This window comes from Trachypithecus francoisi, unplaced genomic scaffold (genome assembly GCF_009764315.1).
Source record: "Trachypithecus francoisi isolate TF-2019V2 unplaced genomic scaffold, Tfra_2.0 Contig00781, whole genome shotgun sequence".
Classification (NCBI taxonomy): Eukaryota; Metazoa; Chordata; class Mammalia; order Primates; family Cercopithecidae; genus Trachypithecus; species Trachypithecus francoisi.
In genome coordinates this window covers 23813-39173 of record NW_022680893.1, presented here as the reverse complement: position 1 = coordinate 39173, position 15361 = coordinate 23813, and the positions used below count along the sequence as shown (strand labels likewise).

At 48.3% G+C, this 15361-nt stretch overlaps 2 protein-coding genes across 3 annotated transcripts; one reads left to right on the top strand and one right to left on the bottom strand.

Moving 5' to 3' along the window:
- Positions 1 to 1060: 1060 nt before the first annotated feature.
- On the bottom strand, positions 1061 to 6245 carry LOC117088716 (protein FAM182B-like). Of its 2 annotated transcripts, XM_033219907.1 has the most exons (3): positions 5994 to 6245; positions 3654 to 3753; positions 1061 to 1402 (listed from the first exon to the last, which is right to left on the bottom strand). In XM_033219907.1, the coding sequence occupies exons 1-3, from the start codon at positions 6066 to 6068 to the stop codon at positions 1143 to 1145; spliced, it is 435 nt and encodes a 144-aa protein (XP_033075798.1). In that variant the 5' UTR covers positions 6069 to 6245; the 3' UTR covers positions 1061 to 1142. The 2 variants fall into 2 exon arrangements, with proteins under 2 accessions (XP_033075798.1, XP_033075801.1); XM_033219910.1 differs by lacking the exons at positions 1061 to 1402; positions 3654 to 3753 and adding an exon at positions 3931 to 4523.
- Positions 6246 to 6990: 745 nt separating this feature from the next.
- On the top strand, positions 6991 to 14365 carry LOC117088734 (chromodomain-helicase-DNA-binding protein 6-like). The gene is made up of 6 exons (XM_033219914.1): positions 6991 to 7053; positions 8325 to 8446; positions 10623 to 10866; positions 12032 to 12208; positions 12827 to 12970; positions 14260 to 14365. Exons 1-6 carry the CDS (start codon positions 6991 to 6993, stop codon positions 14317 to 14319), a joined length of 810 nt encoding a protein of 269 aa, XP_033075805.1. The 3' UTR covers positions 14320 to 14365.
- Positions 14366 to 15361: the final 996 nt, after the last annotated feature.

The window sequence follows — 15361 nt, the reverse complement described above, 5'->3', positions numbered from 1 at the left end:
CATACATACACACAAGTACACACACACAAAGTATATAAGGGTAGGATAGTATATTGTGCAATAACGTTTTTGTGAAAGTGGTGCAAAGTGGATTGCTTTGGGCGTCCTGCTGGAATGTGGCCTCCATGGCAGAAGTAAGGCTTCAAAACTAGTCGTTCTCATTTTTTCTCTAGCAATGGGAATATTAATAATTGAAGATGTGCCGGTATAAAAATAATCATAATAATCACAACAAAGTGGTGTTAACAATTATATCACAAGATATAATAGACATATAGATATTAAAGATGTCAAAAAAAGTCATAAATCTTTGAAATGATTGACACGTTAAATGCGGCCCCTTGTGCCGCCCTGGGGCGCCACTCTAGCTGGGTTCTTAGCGGTGCTCGCCCTGCTCTGCCTGCTCATCCCAGTTTCCTGCGACCCCGAGTCGCGCCATGGGAGCGAGTCTTTTGCCGCGGCCATAGACAAGCAATGAGGAGTGGGTGCACGTGGAGTCTCCGCGGAAAGGCTGGACTCCTGCGAGACTTCGCGGATGGGCGCAGCCTCATCTGCAAGCCTTGCTCACTGCCCGGTGCCTGCTGCGCCCTGCAGCTCCGCGGCGGGGAGCCAGGCCCGCGCTGCAGGCTCTCGGCCCTGCCCTCGGACCCTTGTCCTTGGTCTTGACCGTGGGACCCGGGCTTCAGCTGGCCCACGGTTCCCGAAATTAGCTGACCATGGGCTGGCGTCTGGGACTGGGTCGTGGGCCTTGTGCTCTGCCTGCCGCGTCACCAGCGCCGGGCCTCCCCGGGGTGTTGCTGGCGATGCAGGATGCAGGGGCTCGCGCTCTGCTTGGTAGCCTGTCGCTGCGAACCCCGGCACCTTCCATCGCGGCCACCAAGCTGCCCGCTAGTCAGCCGTGGTCTGCAGCCTTCCTGGGACCCCTCCAGCCCCAAGGCGGCATCACTCACATCCACTTGCGACACCGGGGCCTAGCTGTTGTGAGCGAGCGCTGGTGCTGCCTTTCTTATCCAGGCAAGAGGGGATCCCCCAAACCAGGGGCCCACACCGTCTGCACCTCCGCCGGGGCTGCTGTGCAAGAGTCTCCAGCCAGCCAGCTCTTGCTGGTGAGGGGGACTTTCCGCTCCCCAAGAAGATCACCCTCAGCAGGGATACACGGCTACGGAGAATGCAGCGGACACCTTCCAAAGTTTGTGGAGACTCTTTTGCCACGCCAAAAGTTTCATCATCAGCTGTGATGCCGACTGGGGCTCAGAGACCCCTCTGGGATATGGAACAGTGGTGCCTTTCCTGGGCACCCGCAGTGCTGACCAAGTGCAGACACCCAATTCGTGTTCCTCCTCCTCCACGTTCCACATCCAAGGTTCTCTCACCGTTTTGAAGCAGGAAAAATCAAAAGAAACTGAAATCAGAAAGAAAGAGAGAGAAAGAAAGCCATGAGCAAAAAGAAAAAAGAAAGAAAAAAGAGCAAAACCTTTGGAAACCATTAAATACCCCAAAGCTAATAACATATTCTTCTCTCTTCAAACCTTCTGGGCTTCTTCAATGATGAATGATTTTTTTTTTACCACTGGCAATTCGTAATTATTAAATTCTCTAGCATTAATGAATAGAAAGTGAATGAATTTTCATTAATGAATCCTATGTGGGAGTGTAATTTGAATTACACGAAGCTTTTCATAAAAAAAATTGTCCAATTTTTCTCCATGGATTAACAATTAAAGGGAAATTTTCAACATTGCTGTGTTAATGTCTCCAGAAATAATTAGATGTGAATAACCAGGAGTCCCATCATCAGGACCTCCTTGAGCCAATTTCTATTGGGGTGGGGGGGTTCAGGGGGCCTGCTGAGGTCATCTCATGAATCCCCGAGATCCGATTCTGGATCCCTCTGGGGAAGAATGGATGAGCTGAGCACATCGACTGAGGCAGGCAGGGCTTGGCTGCAGCCCAGAATGATCCCATGGGCGTGGAGTCAGCTGAACGTTCACTGACCCGTGGAAATTTGCCTCCCTTCTTTTAAGAGGGGTGACCTGACGTGCTTCTGAAGGGCCTGGGGCTCCATCAAGGTGATCCTGCTTTCCAGGACACCTGTCAACAGGTCAAGGGGCAAATCTAAGGTGGAGCCAAAGTGGGGCACCGGCGTACTCTGGAGCAGATGGTGTGAACGTGTGTCACTGAGGGCACACGGGCCGATGGTAAAAGAAATAATGGTGTCCAGGCATGCGCCCGGTGGAATGGGGGCACAGGTGACCTTTCCATGAATGCCAGGGAAAATCAAAGAACATCTGGGATCTAGCAGTGGGCCAAAAGTTTCAGGGGGTCATTCCACCCAGGAGCAGAGGGGGTCTCATTCTCAGGAATGAGACTGGGTGTGCAGAGGAAATGCGACAGCACCTCTTCCAGAAGACAACCACTTGTTTTTCAAAGGAGGAGGGAGGGAGATGACTCAGAAGCGTCTGTGAACTTTCAGTTGACAGCACGCCTTGAGCCTGTGGGATGTTTGTAGGCTGCAGCGAGACCCTGTCTACCTCACTAGATGTGCTCAGTGCATGCATTCTCACTCGGAGAAGTCCAGAATCAGATCTGAAGCGGAGCCTTAGATCCCAGCAGGCACCCTGAAGATCTCCCTCCCCTGGACGAAATCGGCTCAAACCGAAGCAGGTTTGGAGCGAAAAACAATCATGACAGGGATCTCCAGGAAGTGTCTCCCTGATGGACTGGGAAGTGATCCTTACGGAAGACATCCAGCCAGACCGAGAAGCGTCCAGGCCCTGGAGAAACAGGGGATACACAGCCAGAGGGAGGACGAAGCAGAGGCCAGAGCCCAGGTGGGGAAAAGGACCATGCAACCACCACAGGCTTAAGGGGAAGGGTGCCAAAAGGGTGGCTTATCCAGTGAGACCAGCGTTCCAGTGACTGGGATTGTGGCCATCTCCCATTTCCGGCTTCCTCTTTCAAACTGTGTCTTGGTGTGGCTTCTTTTCTGAGAGAAGAGCCCTGAAGAGATACAAGCCTCTTCTGTGATGTGGGTCTGCTCCTCTCCTGCAGGACAATGAGCTCCCATGTGGCTTTTGTCCCTGGCTGCAGTGTGTTCGTCTTGATCAATGTAAACAGGATGTACAGGCTGGGGATGAGATTTCAGCTGCTCTGGGAGCCACACATCTCCTCACGTGGTCCAAGCCTTCACAAACCCAAAGTGGAACCGCCTCGAAAACGATTGAAAACTGGACACATGACCCAGGCACAGAGGCGGAGGGAGGCTCACCAAAGACAGGCCGACATGAAAGAAATCGCTTTTAGGCGCACGGTTCAGTTTCCTCCAAACACACACACACAAACACACACACACACAGCCGAACCGAAAGAGAGTTTGAGAAATTCACAGAGAGTGAGGGACAAAGAGACAATCGAAAATAGGACACACACAAACACATAGACACACAGACAGTCATGCAGGAGTGGCACAGAAACAAACAATCCCAGGCAGCCACTGAGGATACGGCGTTCGGCTCTCGACCCAGAACGACGCTCCGTGGAGAGATCAGCCCACGGGTCTGCAGGCCGACCCGTCCTCGAGATCACGGGGGGGTGGGGGGGTGGGGGGGGGTGGGGGGGTGGGCGGGGGGGTCACGACTTCAGGGGAGACTCACCCAAACAGCGTCCGGGCGGGCCTGAGCCTGGGATGCGGCGCTGCTTCCCCTGGACCCCGCCTGTGCTTTCCACATCCTGGTCAGCCCTTTGCCAGGACTCCTGCCATCGGGAGACAGTCCTGTCGACCCCGTGGAGAGGTCAGGCTGTAGCCTCGGAGCCCCGCCACCCAAGCACTGCCAGGGAGGGCTCCTGTTTGCCAGGCCTCAGGGCGTGGTTCCTATGACAACCGTGGGAACCACTGTGACGCGAGCACCCGCTTTCCGCTCGCACCCGCTCGCCCGTTCGCCGCTCGCGCATGCGCATTGGCTGTGCCGCCCCGCGCTCCGCTGCCAGCAGTCAGGCTGCCTCCCCTTTAAAGGACGGCGGCCGCTGGGCGCCAGGGGCTCTCCTGCTGCAGCCTTGGCAGCGGCTGCATCTGGGGTCCTGTAGGGCCCGCGTGGGAGAGGCGGCCGCAGGCGGCGTCCCACGATCCAACCCCCAGGAGTCCCGACTTCAGAATATCCTGGAGCCGATTTCCACCAGGGGAAGGGGAGCTTCAGGGCACCTGCTGGGGTCATCTCATGACCCCCCATCGGATCCGATTCTGGACCCCTACGGGGGAGAATGGATTGGCTGAGCACATCACGTCGACTGAGGCAGGCAGGGCCTGGCTGCAGCCCAGAAGGATCCCATGAGCCTCAAGGCGGGGAGTCAGCTGAAAGTTCACTGAGCCCTGAGCCCTCTGCCTCCCTCCTTTCAAAGAGCGGTGACCTGCCGCGCTTCTGAAGGGCCTGGGGCTCCTTCAAGCTGATCCCGCTTTCCAGGACACCTGTCAACAGGTCCAGGGGGGGCGAATCCGAGGTGGAGCCAATGTGTGGCACTGGCGTGCCCTGGAACAGATGGTGTAAGCGTGTGTCACTGGGGGCACACGGGCCGACTGCGAAAGAAACAACGGTGTCCTGGCATGTGCCCGGTGGAAGGGGGGCACAGGTGACCTTTCCATGAATGCCAGGGGAAAATCAAAAAACGTCTGGGATCTAGCAGCGGGCCAAAAGTCTCAGGGGGTCAGTCCACCCAGGAGCCGAGGGGGTCTCATTCTCAGGAACGAGACTGGGTGTGCAGAGGAAATGCGACAGCACTTCTTCCGGAAGACAAGGACCTGTCTTTCAAAGGAGGAGGGAGGCAGAGGGCTCAGAAGCGTCAGTGAACTTTCAGTTGACAGCACGCCTTGAGGCCCGTGGGATGATTGTGAGCTGCAGGGAGACCCTGCCTGCCTCAGTCGATGTGCTCAGCCCATCCATTCTCCCCCGTAGGGGTCCTGAATCGGATCTGAAGCGGAGTCCTGAGACCCCAGCAGGCGTCCTGAAGCTCCCCCTCCCCCGGACCAAATGGGCTCAAACCGAAGCAGGTTTGGAGCGAAAAACAATCACGACAGGGATCTCCAGGAAGTGTCTCCCTGATGGACTGGGAAGTGATCCTTATGGAAGACATCCAGCCAGACTGAGAAGCATCCAGGTCCCGGTGAAACAGGGGATACACAGCCAGAGGGAGGACGGAGCAGAGGCCAGAGCCCAGGTGGGGTACAGCACCGTGCCGCCGCCACGGGCTTAAGGGGAAGGGTGCCAAAAGGGTGGCTTGTGCAGTGAGGCCAGCGTTCCAGTGACTGGGATTGTGGCCATCTCCCATTCCCGGCTTCTTCTTTCAGCCTGTGTCTTGGTGTGGCTTCTTTTCTCGGAGAAGAGCCCAGAAAAGATACAAGCCTCTTCTGTGATGTGGGCCTGCTCCTCTCCTGCAGGACAATGAGCTCCCGTGCGGCTTTTGTCCCTGGCTGCAGTGTGTTCGTCTTCAGCAATGAAAAGAGGCCGCACGGGCTGGGGATGAGGTTGCAACTACTCCGGGAGCCAGGCATCTTCTCACGTGGTGGAGGCCTTCACAAACCCAAAGTGGCACCGCCGCGAAAACGGTTGACAAGCGGACACATGACCCAGGCACAGACGCGGAGGGAGGCTCGCCAAAGACAGGCCGACGTGCAGGAAATCGCTTTTAGGCGCAAAGGGCACTTTCCTACATACACACACACACACACGCACCCCAAACGAAAGAGAGAGGGCAAGAAACTCACAGAGAGTGAGAGACAGAGGGAGAATCGAAAATGGGACACACACAAACACATACACATACAGAGAGTCATACAGCAGTGGCACAGAAACAAACACCCCCAGGCAGCCGCTGAGGCTACTGCGTTCGGCTCTCGACTGAGAAGGACCCTCGGTGGAGAGATCAGCCCACGGGTCTGCAGGCCGACCCGTCCTCGAGATCACGGCGGTGAGGGGGGGGGCACGACTTCAGGGGAGACTCACCCAAACAGCGTCCGGGCGGGCCTGAGCCTGGGATGCGGCGCTGCTTCCCCCGGACCCCGCCTGTGCTTTCCACATCCTTGTCAGCCCTTTGCCAGGACTCCTGCCATCCGGAGACAGTCCTGTCGACTCAGTGGAGAGGTCAGGCTGTAGCCTCGGAACCCCGCCACCCAAGCACTGCCAGGGAGGGCTCCTGTTTGCCAGGCCTCAGGCCGTGGTTCCTATGACAACCGTGGGAACCACTGTGACGCGAGCACTCGCTTTCCGCTGACACCCGCTCGCCGCTAGCACACTCTTGCCCGCTGGCCGCTCGCGCATGCGCATTGGCTGTGCCGCCCCGCGCTCCGCTGCCAGCAGTCAGGCTGCCTCCCCTTTAAAGGACGCGGCCGCTGGGTGCCAGGGGCTCTTCTGCTGCAGCCTTGGCAGCGGCTGCATCCGGGGTCCTGTAGGGGGCCGCGTGGGAGAGCCGGCCGCGGGCGGGGTCCCAGGATCCAACCCCCAGGAGTCCCGACTTCAGAATATCCTGGAGCCGATTTCCACCAGGGGAGGGGGAGCTTCAGGGCGCCTGCTGGGGTCATCTCATGACCCCCCATCGGATCCGATTCTGGACCCCTACGGGGGAGAATGGATTGGCTGAGCACATCACGTCGACTGAGGCAGGCAGGGCCTGGCTGCAGCCCAGAACGATCCCATGAGCCTCAAGGCGGGGAGTCAGCTGAAATGTCACTGCGCCCTGAGCCCTCTGCCTGCCTCCTTTCAAAGAGCGGTGACCTGCCGCGCTTCTGAAGGGCCTGGGGCTCCTTCAAGCTGATCCCGCTTTCCAGGACACCTGTCAACAGGTCCGGGGGGGCGAATCCGAGGTGGAGCCAATGTGTGGCACTGGCGTGCCCTGGAACAGATGGTGTAAGCGTGTGTCACTGGGGGCACACGGGCCGACTGCGAAAGAAACAACGGTGTCCTGGCGTGTGCCCGGTGGAAGGGGGGCACAGGTGACCTTTCCATGAATGCCAGGGAAAAATCAAAGAACGTCTGGGATCTAGCAGCGGGCCAAAAGCCTCAGGGGGTCAGTCCACCCAGGAGCAGAGGAGGTCTCATTCTCAGGAACGAGACTGGGTGTGCAGAGGAAATGCGACAGCACCTCTTCCGGAAGACAAGGACCTGTCTTTCAAAGGAGGAGGGAGGCAGAGGGCTCAGAAGCGTCAGTGAACTTTCAGTTGACAGCACGCCTTGAGGCCCGTGGGATGATTGTGGGCTGCAGGGAGACCCTGCCTGCCTCAGTCGATGTGCTCAGCCCATCCATTCTCCCCCGTAGGGGTCCTGAATCGGATCTGAAGCGGAGTCCTGAGACCCCAGCAGGCGTCCTGAAGCTCCCCCTCCCCCGGACGAAATCGGCACAAACCAAAGCAGGTTTGTAGAGAGAAACAATCATGACAGGGATCTCCAGGAAGTGATCCACCTCTCTTGGCCTACCAAATTGCTGGGGTTATAGGCGTGAGCCACTGCACCCGGGCCAGAGCTTTTATTAAGGTGTAACTAACTTGAAAAGAGAATCAGTTGTTAAATAATATGGTTATAGACTGGAATGATAGTTTCTGTTTAAAAAATAAAAATTCCCATTTGTATATGAAAAACTCTTATCTAGTTCCTTGTTAATATTGTTTGTTGCTTTTACATCACTGGAAGGTTGATACTCAGAATATTAAACTTAGTTCCCTATAGGAGTCCATTCAAGAGCAGTGTTTCGTTTTTTTTTTTTTTTTTAGCATATGAAAGGTAGATACAGGTGTCTTGAGATGCAGAACTGTGTAGAAACTTACATAGTTCATAGTGTTTTGATTACATGGTTGATTATTTTTCTTTCAACCCTCTCCCTTATATACTGTTTTCTGCTTTTAGTTCACCTTGTCAGTCATCTATTAAGCATTTGCTATGGGTTGATTCTTTTGTGAGATATCATAAGAAAGAAGGTACAGGACCTGCCCTCAGGAGCTCACAGTTTAATGGAAGAAGCATGTGTGTACATGGATAAATAAATACAGCACCAGGCTAATTGTTTTATGTGGCGTAATGCAGTGACGGGCCAGATAGAGAGCAGGGAGAGTTTCATTCTGAAGCTAATTGTAAGTTATTATCTAGAAGCAATCAGGATTCCTACCCATTCTCTCAGCCTGACTCCTACTTAATTCCCCCAACCTATACATTACTCAGAAGGTAATAACTGTAGTTTGAAACCAGCCTTGGGACAATGAGATTTACCACTGTCTTCATTAGTATCCATGTTATGCTCCTAAAACATCGTTCTCTATCTAGTATGCTATTTGCTTTCCTCCCTAGGAGCGGCCTGCTTCAGACTCCTGGCAGAAACTCAAGCGGTCTCGCGAGTATAAGTACAGTAACCAGCTCCGGGAATACCAGCTGGAGGGGATGAACTGGCTTCTTTTTAACTGGTATAACAGGTAAGGAACCAAAACCAGCCCAGATGTTTGTACCCAGAGGTATATTATTGCCTTAGCCTGGAAAACCTAGAGTCGCAGTTGCAGACTGGTAAGAGGGAGCAGCATGGCCATCAATTTAGGGTGGTAATCTTTGCACATTAATCATCCAAGACTAATTTTATTTTTGTCACTTGTTTCTCCAACCAATAGGAATGACATCATTGACTTTGTGCCCTTTTTTTTTGGCCAACCTCACCAAAAGGTTGGGCTCAATCTAGATGAAACAAAATCCAGAAGATCATTTAAAGCTGTTTTCTATTTCTAAATCCTTAACCAAAAAAAAAAATCTATATCTATATCTATATATGTGTGTGTGTGTGTGTGTGGGAATATACAGCTATACAAAAACTTTTAAATATTTTAAAACTTCTTGATTCTTTGTAATAACGCTTAAGAGTCAAAAAGTTTGTTAAAAATTGAAAGTTCATACAGTAAAAAAGTTACAGTAAGCTAGGGTTAATTTATTGAAGAAAAAATATTTTTAAATAAATTGAATGTAGCTTTAGTGTACAGTATTTATAATGTCTACAGTGGTGTGCACTAATGTCCTCGGCCTTCACATCACCCACCACTCACTCACTGATTCACCCAGAGCAACTTCCAGTCCTGTAAGCGCCATTCATGGTAAGTGCCATATATAGGTATACCTTTTTTGTTTTTGTTTTTTAATGTTTATCTTTAGTTCTAGGGTACATGTGCTGGATAGGCAGCTTTGTTACAGAGGTAACTGTGTGCCATGGTGGTTTGCTACAGCTATCAACCTATCACCTAGGTATACTGTGGGGAAAAGAGAGGTCAGCTTGTTACTGTGTTTATACAGAAAGAAGTAAATCTAAGAGACTCCATTTGCCTCTGTATTTGAGATGCTGTTAATCTGTGACTCTACCCCCAATCTTGTCCTTGCTGGAGACATCGCTGTGCTAATTAAAGTTGAAAAGATTTTGGGCTGTAAGGAATGTGCTTTGTTAGGCAAATGCTTAAAGCCTGCTTGTGGTTGAAGGTCGGTGCCATTCTCTTAATCTCAGTAAAGAAAAACATCTGTCTCCTGCCCGTCCCTGAGTAAATGGAACATCTCCGTGTATCTGTATGTCTTACTGCTGATTTACTCCCTTATCTTTTGGCAATAAATACTGAGGGAACTCAGAGACCGGTGCCGGCGTGGGTCCTCTGTAAGCACAGCACCGGTCCCCTGGGCCCCGCTTTTCTTTCTCTATACTTTGTCTCTGTGTATTATTTCTTTTCTCAAGTCTCTCGTTCCACCTAACGAGAAGCACCCACAGGTGTGGAGGGGCAGGCCACCCCTTCAGTATACCATTTTATTTTTTTATTTTTATTTTTGTTGAAACAGAGCCTCACTCTGTCACCCAGGCTGGAGTGCAATGGTGTGATCTCAGCTCACTGCAGCCTCTGCCTCCTGGGTTCAAACAATTCTTCTGCCTCTGCTCCCTAGTAGCTGGGATTACAGGTACCTGCCACCTCGCCCTGCTAGTTTTTGTATTTTTAATAGAGATGGTGTTTCACTGTGTTGGCCAGGCTGGTCTCGAACTTCTGACCTCAGGTGATCTGCCTGCCTTGGCCTCCCAAAATGTTGGGATTACAGGTGTGAGCCACGGCGCCTGGCCAGGTATACCATTTTTAATGTATATTTTGCTCTATTTTTACTTTGTCTTTTCTGTGTTTAGACATGTTTAGATACACAAATACTATTGTGTTATGACTGCCTGTAGTATTCACTGCAGTGAAATGCTATATAGGCTTATAGCTTAGAAGCCGTGGGCTATATACCACACAGCCTAGGTGTGTAGTAGGCTATACCATCTAGGTTTAGTAGGTACACTCTCTGATGTTCCCACAATGACACAGTCACCCAATGATGCATTTCTCAGAATGTGACCCCATCCTTAAGTGACACATGACTATATTTTCTCCCAAATTAGCACAGTTCTGTTTTGGAAGTAGGCAAGGTATGAATAATAATAACAACTAACCTCAGTTTAATATGTAAAATGATGATAAAGTCTTCAATGATAATCTTATAGGTAAACGTCTATTTGTGAAGCATCTTTTCAAGTTATAACCAGCCTCTATAAGTTTCCTATATTGATAATGAATTACCTGTATTTCTCACTCTCTGCAGAAAAAACTGTATTTTGGCTGATGAGATGGGCCTAGGGAAAACCATCCAGTCCATCACATTCCTTTCAGAAATATTTCTACGAGGAATCCACGGCCCTTTTCTCATTATTGCCCCTCTCTCCACCATCACTAACTGGGAGCGGGAGTTCCGGACATGGACAGAGATGAATGCCATTGTGTACCACGGCAGCCAGATCAGCAGGCAGATGATCCAGCAATATGAAATGGTGTACAGAGACGCCCAGGTGAGCCTCACATGAATCAGAGACCCAGGGACTGCCTAAGCTCGGAACCACTTTTCTGTCACTTAACTTCAGAAGTTCCAGTGCCCTGCATCTTGTGTTAATGTGGAATGACTTTGTAATATGTTTGTCAAGGCTGACTCCTGCTCTCCCTGGTAGTTCATTTTAATTTATGATACAACACAGGATTGTAGGGCATGCTGTCTCAACTCTGAGATACACCTTTTTTAGGACACTGAAAATTTGACTTACCTGTTGGTTTATGAAGTTACTTTTATATGCAAAAGATTTTATCTGAATTGTTATGTGTTCAGTGAAGAAAGTGAGCAAAAGAATTACTCTACAGAGAATGGATTCCCAGCCAGGGAGTTTGGAGAGGAGGTTAACAGATTTGACAGAGAAGGATAAAGAGAAAATAGGTTTCAAATAATTAAATACACAACAGCAACATTTTCTCTTTTTTTAAGTTTTTAAGTGCTATCATTTAGCTGAATATAGTTGTGTGTTTGTCCTGCACACTGGTTTTTATAATTAAGGTAAAAATTAAACGATTTCAATCAGAGGAAAGCCAGTGGTCTCCCCAGAGGTTTCAGAGACAGCAGAGACACTTGGAAGAAATTTAAGAATTGCTCTCACATGATGCGGCTCTGCTCTTGAAATGTGTTGGCAACACCAAGGCAGGCTGAACAACAAAGCTGTGTCCTGCCTAGTAGCACTTGTCTTAGGTGAATCAGGATCATTACCTTAAATCTGTTCTAGAACTCAAATTGTAAGGTGAAATTAAGTCTGAAAAATAGCAGAGAGTTTCCTTTGGGCATTCAAACTATGGTTTAGACTCCTGTCTGGGAACTTGTGAACCAACACCCATCTGATTTCCTTATCGTAGCAGCTAATAAGTAAAAATACTCCCTTGCTGTGCCTTCCATATTGCCCATCCTCACCTTCGTGAGGGCAGATGTTTCGCTTCTGTTTCATTGATGGTGTGTGAGGCCTTTTGGCTAACTAGCTCGTTCATTCTTATATTCTCTTTTCTCACATGAGGAAAAGCAGTGCTTGTCTTCTCACCTAGGCCCCAGCATTTGTAGTGCTGCCTCCTCTCATTCAGCAGATACTAGCAGAATTCTGTAGCCATGGTGTAAAGCTTTGCCTTTGGTTGTGTCATCCTCAGGGAAACCCCCTTTCAGGAGTCTTCAAGTTCCACGTCGTCATCACAACGTTTGAGATGATCCTGGCAGACTGCCCAGAGTTGAAGAAGATTCACTGGAGCTGTGTGATAATTGATGAAGCCCACAGATTAAAGAACAGGAACTGCAAACTTCTGGAGGGTCTAAAGCTTATGGCCCTGGTGAGAGTTAGCAGCTCTTTACATAAACACAGGTTCATTCTGTTCAGTTTGGAGGAAACACTCCTTAGCCATTCTGCATGTAGCTTATTTCTGCCTGGTCCTTTTACATTCGATTTTCTTTTTTGGTCTCTATAACTGCAAGAGTATAGGAATCAAGATTTTTTTTTGTTACAAACTGGGTCAACAAGGGCCTTTGCCACAGATTGATTTCCATAGACTTAGGAGGACTCTTAAATACCATGAAATATGTGACTTGGAAATGTAAGGTGTTTTGGCTTGTTTCCAGGCCCCTAAATGAACTGCTACCAAAGATGATGCCCTTTTAACATCACTGCCTTGGCGTGGTGCCCAGCATCTGGTGGGGAGGCCCTCAATAATATTTAGTGAATGAGTGAATAGTTGCTTTAATTAACGTGAAATGGCTGCTGGAATCAATGATGTGAAAGGAAGGTTGATTCGTTTATTGACTGTACCCTACGAGGGTGTATTATCTTTTCGTTAAAGCAGATCAGAATTGCCCCAAATTGAGCACTCAATGCCCTGGCTTAATTTTCCCCACGCAAATGCACTATTTCGATGGCTCAAGCACTATTCATCATGTGTGTTTAATTTGTGCAGGAACATAAAGTGCTTCTCACGGGAACACCCTTGCAGAACTCCGTGGAGGAGCTCTTCAGTTTGCTAAATTTTTTGGAGCCATCACAGTTTCCTTCAGAGACCGCTTTCTTGGAGGAATTTGGAGATTTGAAAACAGAGGAACAGGTAATTAGGGACCCAAAGAATTGAGGAGACAATGTGATCATTATCTTCATCAAGAAAAGAGCAGGATGCTATGGGGCCAGGATTTCGCAAGTTGTCACATTCCTGGCAAAATGAGCATTACCTCCTTTATTTTATGTGTTTGTTTGTGTTGGGGAAGGTAAGCTGAGTATTAGCGGTTCTTACTGCCCCAAAGGATAGATGGTGTATCTTATGTTTGTGTATCGGGCCTCCTTGCTTCACTAATTTCGCATATTGTGTGTTCACTGATTTTGCTTATAGCTCTGGCCTTAGGAGTATGGTGCTTTCTTCTGCTTCCCTCATCCTTCATCCTTTCCCCTTCAAAATCTGCAATTCGTTCCCAGGCCCATCTTCTTGAGTACAACGCAATACACAGGTAGTGAGGAAAAGAAGGTAGTCACATACCTAGAGTAGTTGATAAGTCCACTTTTGTCCAGATCAGCTGCGTTTCTGCAGTTTTCAAGGTCCAGTTCCAAGTCACCTTGTTGGACTCAAAGCTAATAAAAAACAGCTGATAGTAATAAATACTTATTTCATATGAGTAGAAATCTCTACTAGGGATTATAGAAATAACCCAGACAAATTTACGTGCCATAAGAGGAACAAATAATAGAGTTGGTCCTTCAGAGGAGAGACAGGTCACATCTATTTGAGAATCAGAAAAGACTCCAGGGAGAGAGTATAATTTGAAAATGCATCTTGAGGGATGGGCAGGTTTTCACAGGTACAGAGAAAAGAGGTGGTAACCACTTTGCATAGAAAAAAAAAAACAGCAAAATCAGAGTCATGGTAGTTATTCATTAATGGGGAAACATCTGATTAAGCTGAGAACAGTGAATGAATTGGAAATATAAGGCCAGAAGGCTTTAGGGTTATATTGTGGGAAGATCTTGAAAGGTAGTTTGAAGAATTTAGTAGGTAACGGAGAAGCCGTACAAGGCCTTATTACAGGAATGACATAATTAGCTCTGCCAAATTAATCCAGCAATGGCGTGTAAGTGGGTTGGGGCAAAGAATGAGGGGGAATGAAAACATTTGGGAATTTTGCCCACATGTCAAGTGTACACTCTGGGGTTCCAATCTCTTGCTACTTCTGATGCAAGTCAGGCTTGCATCAGAGCAGTGAATAATCAAACTTAATTCCTACATTTGCAGTATCTATTGACTTTCAAAAGCCAGCTCCAATCTTCTCTCCGTTTTTGGACCATTAGAAATGCATCCTCTTCTCCCATTGCACTTAATTTGTGGTATGCATTTTTTCTTCTTCCTAGACAAAGATCTCCTTGAGGACAAGGCCCACACCTTCTCCCAAGTTGTGTTTGTTGTATTGACCAGCACAATGTCTGGCGTATAGTAAACTCTAAATGATTCAAGGTATGAACCAAGTGAAGGGCAAAAGCTGAACCCAGCATGTGGCAGATTGACATTGTCCCTATCTTTAACAATCAGCTAGCTGAGTCTTTTCCCTTTAGGTTCTTATATAGTAATTCCTTACCCACATGGGGGATCAGATTTCTAAGTACCCTTCGTTGGTAAAATGAAGGTCTCATAAAAAGATTAAGTTTAAGATTGGAGTTAGGTAGGAGAAAACCATACAAATTACATCAAATATTTTATTTGATATTTTATCTTTAATATTTATTTTTATATAATTAATTATTTTTAATTTTTTGGCTTTCTTTATTTTTTAATTGACAAAAATATGTATTGATCATGTTCAATATGTTTTGAAATATGTATACATGGTGCAATGGCTAAACAGAGCTAATTAGCACATGCTTTTTGTGAGAACATTCCAAATCCACTCTCAGCAATCTTCAAAAATACTGTACATTGTTATCAACTGTAGTCACCATATTGTTCAGTAGATCTCTTGAACTTTCTCCACCTATCTAACTAAAATTTTCTATCTTTTGAACAATACCTCCCTACCCCGCCCCACCCCCCAGTCCCTGGTAGCCACCACTCTAATCTCTGCTTCTATGAGATGTCTGTATTTTAAAACACAGTAAATAAAAGTTCTGGAAAGCATCTGTTTCCAAAATAAAGCAGGTTCATCATTGTCTGAAATCTGCTTTTGTAAGTAATTCTTCTGAATCACTCTCTGTAAATCACTTTGTATTTCTTCAGGAAGCAATCCTGCAGCACACAACTTGTTTATGCAGAGTCTACCCCTTTTAAAATTTATGAACAGCCATTTCTGACTTGAACCTTGATTTCTTTTGCACTTTCATCTTCCCTTATTTTGTTTTTCTGCCAGAGTTAATCTTACTGGTATCATGTTTTAGCTCCAGGTTAACTCAGGTTCTTGGACTTTGAATCTTTGTTAATTCAGTAATTCATGAAATGAAAATGAAAATACTCATTCTCATT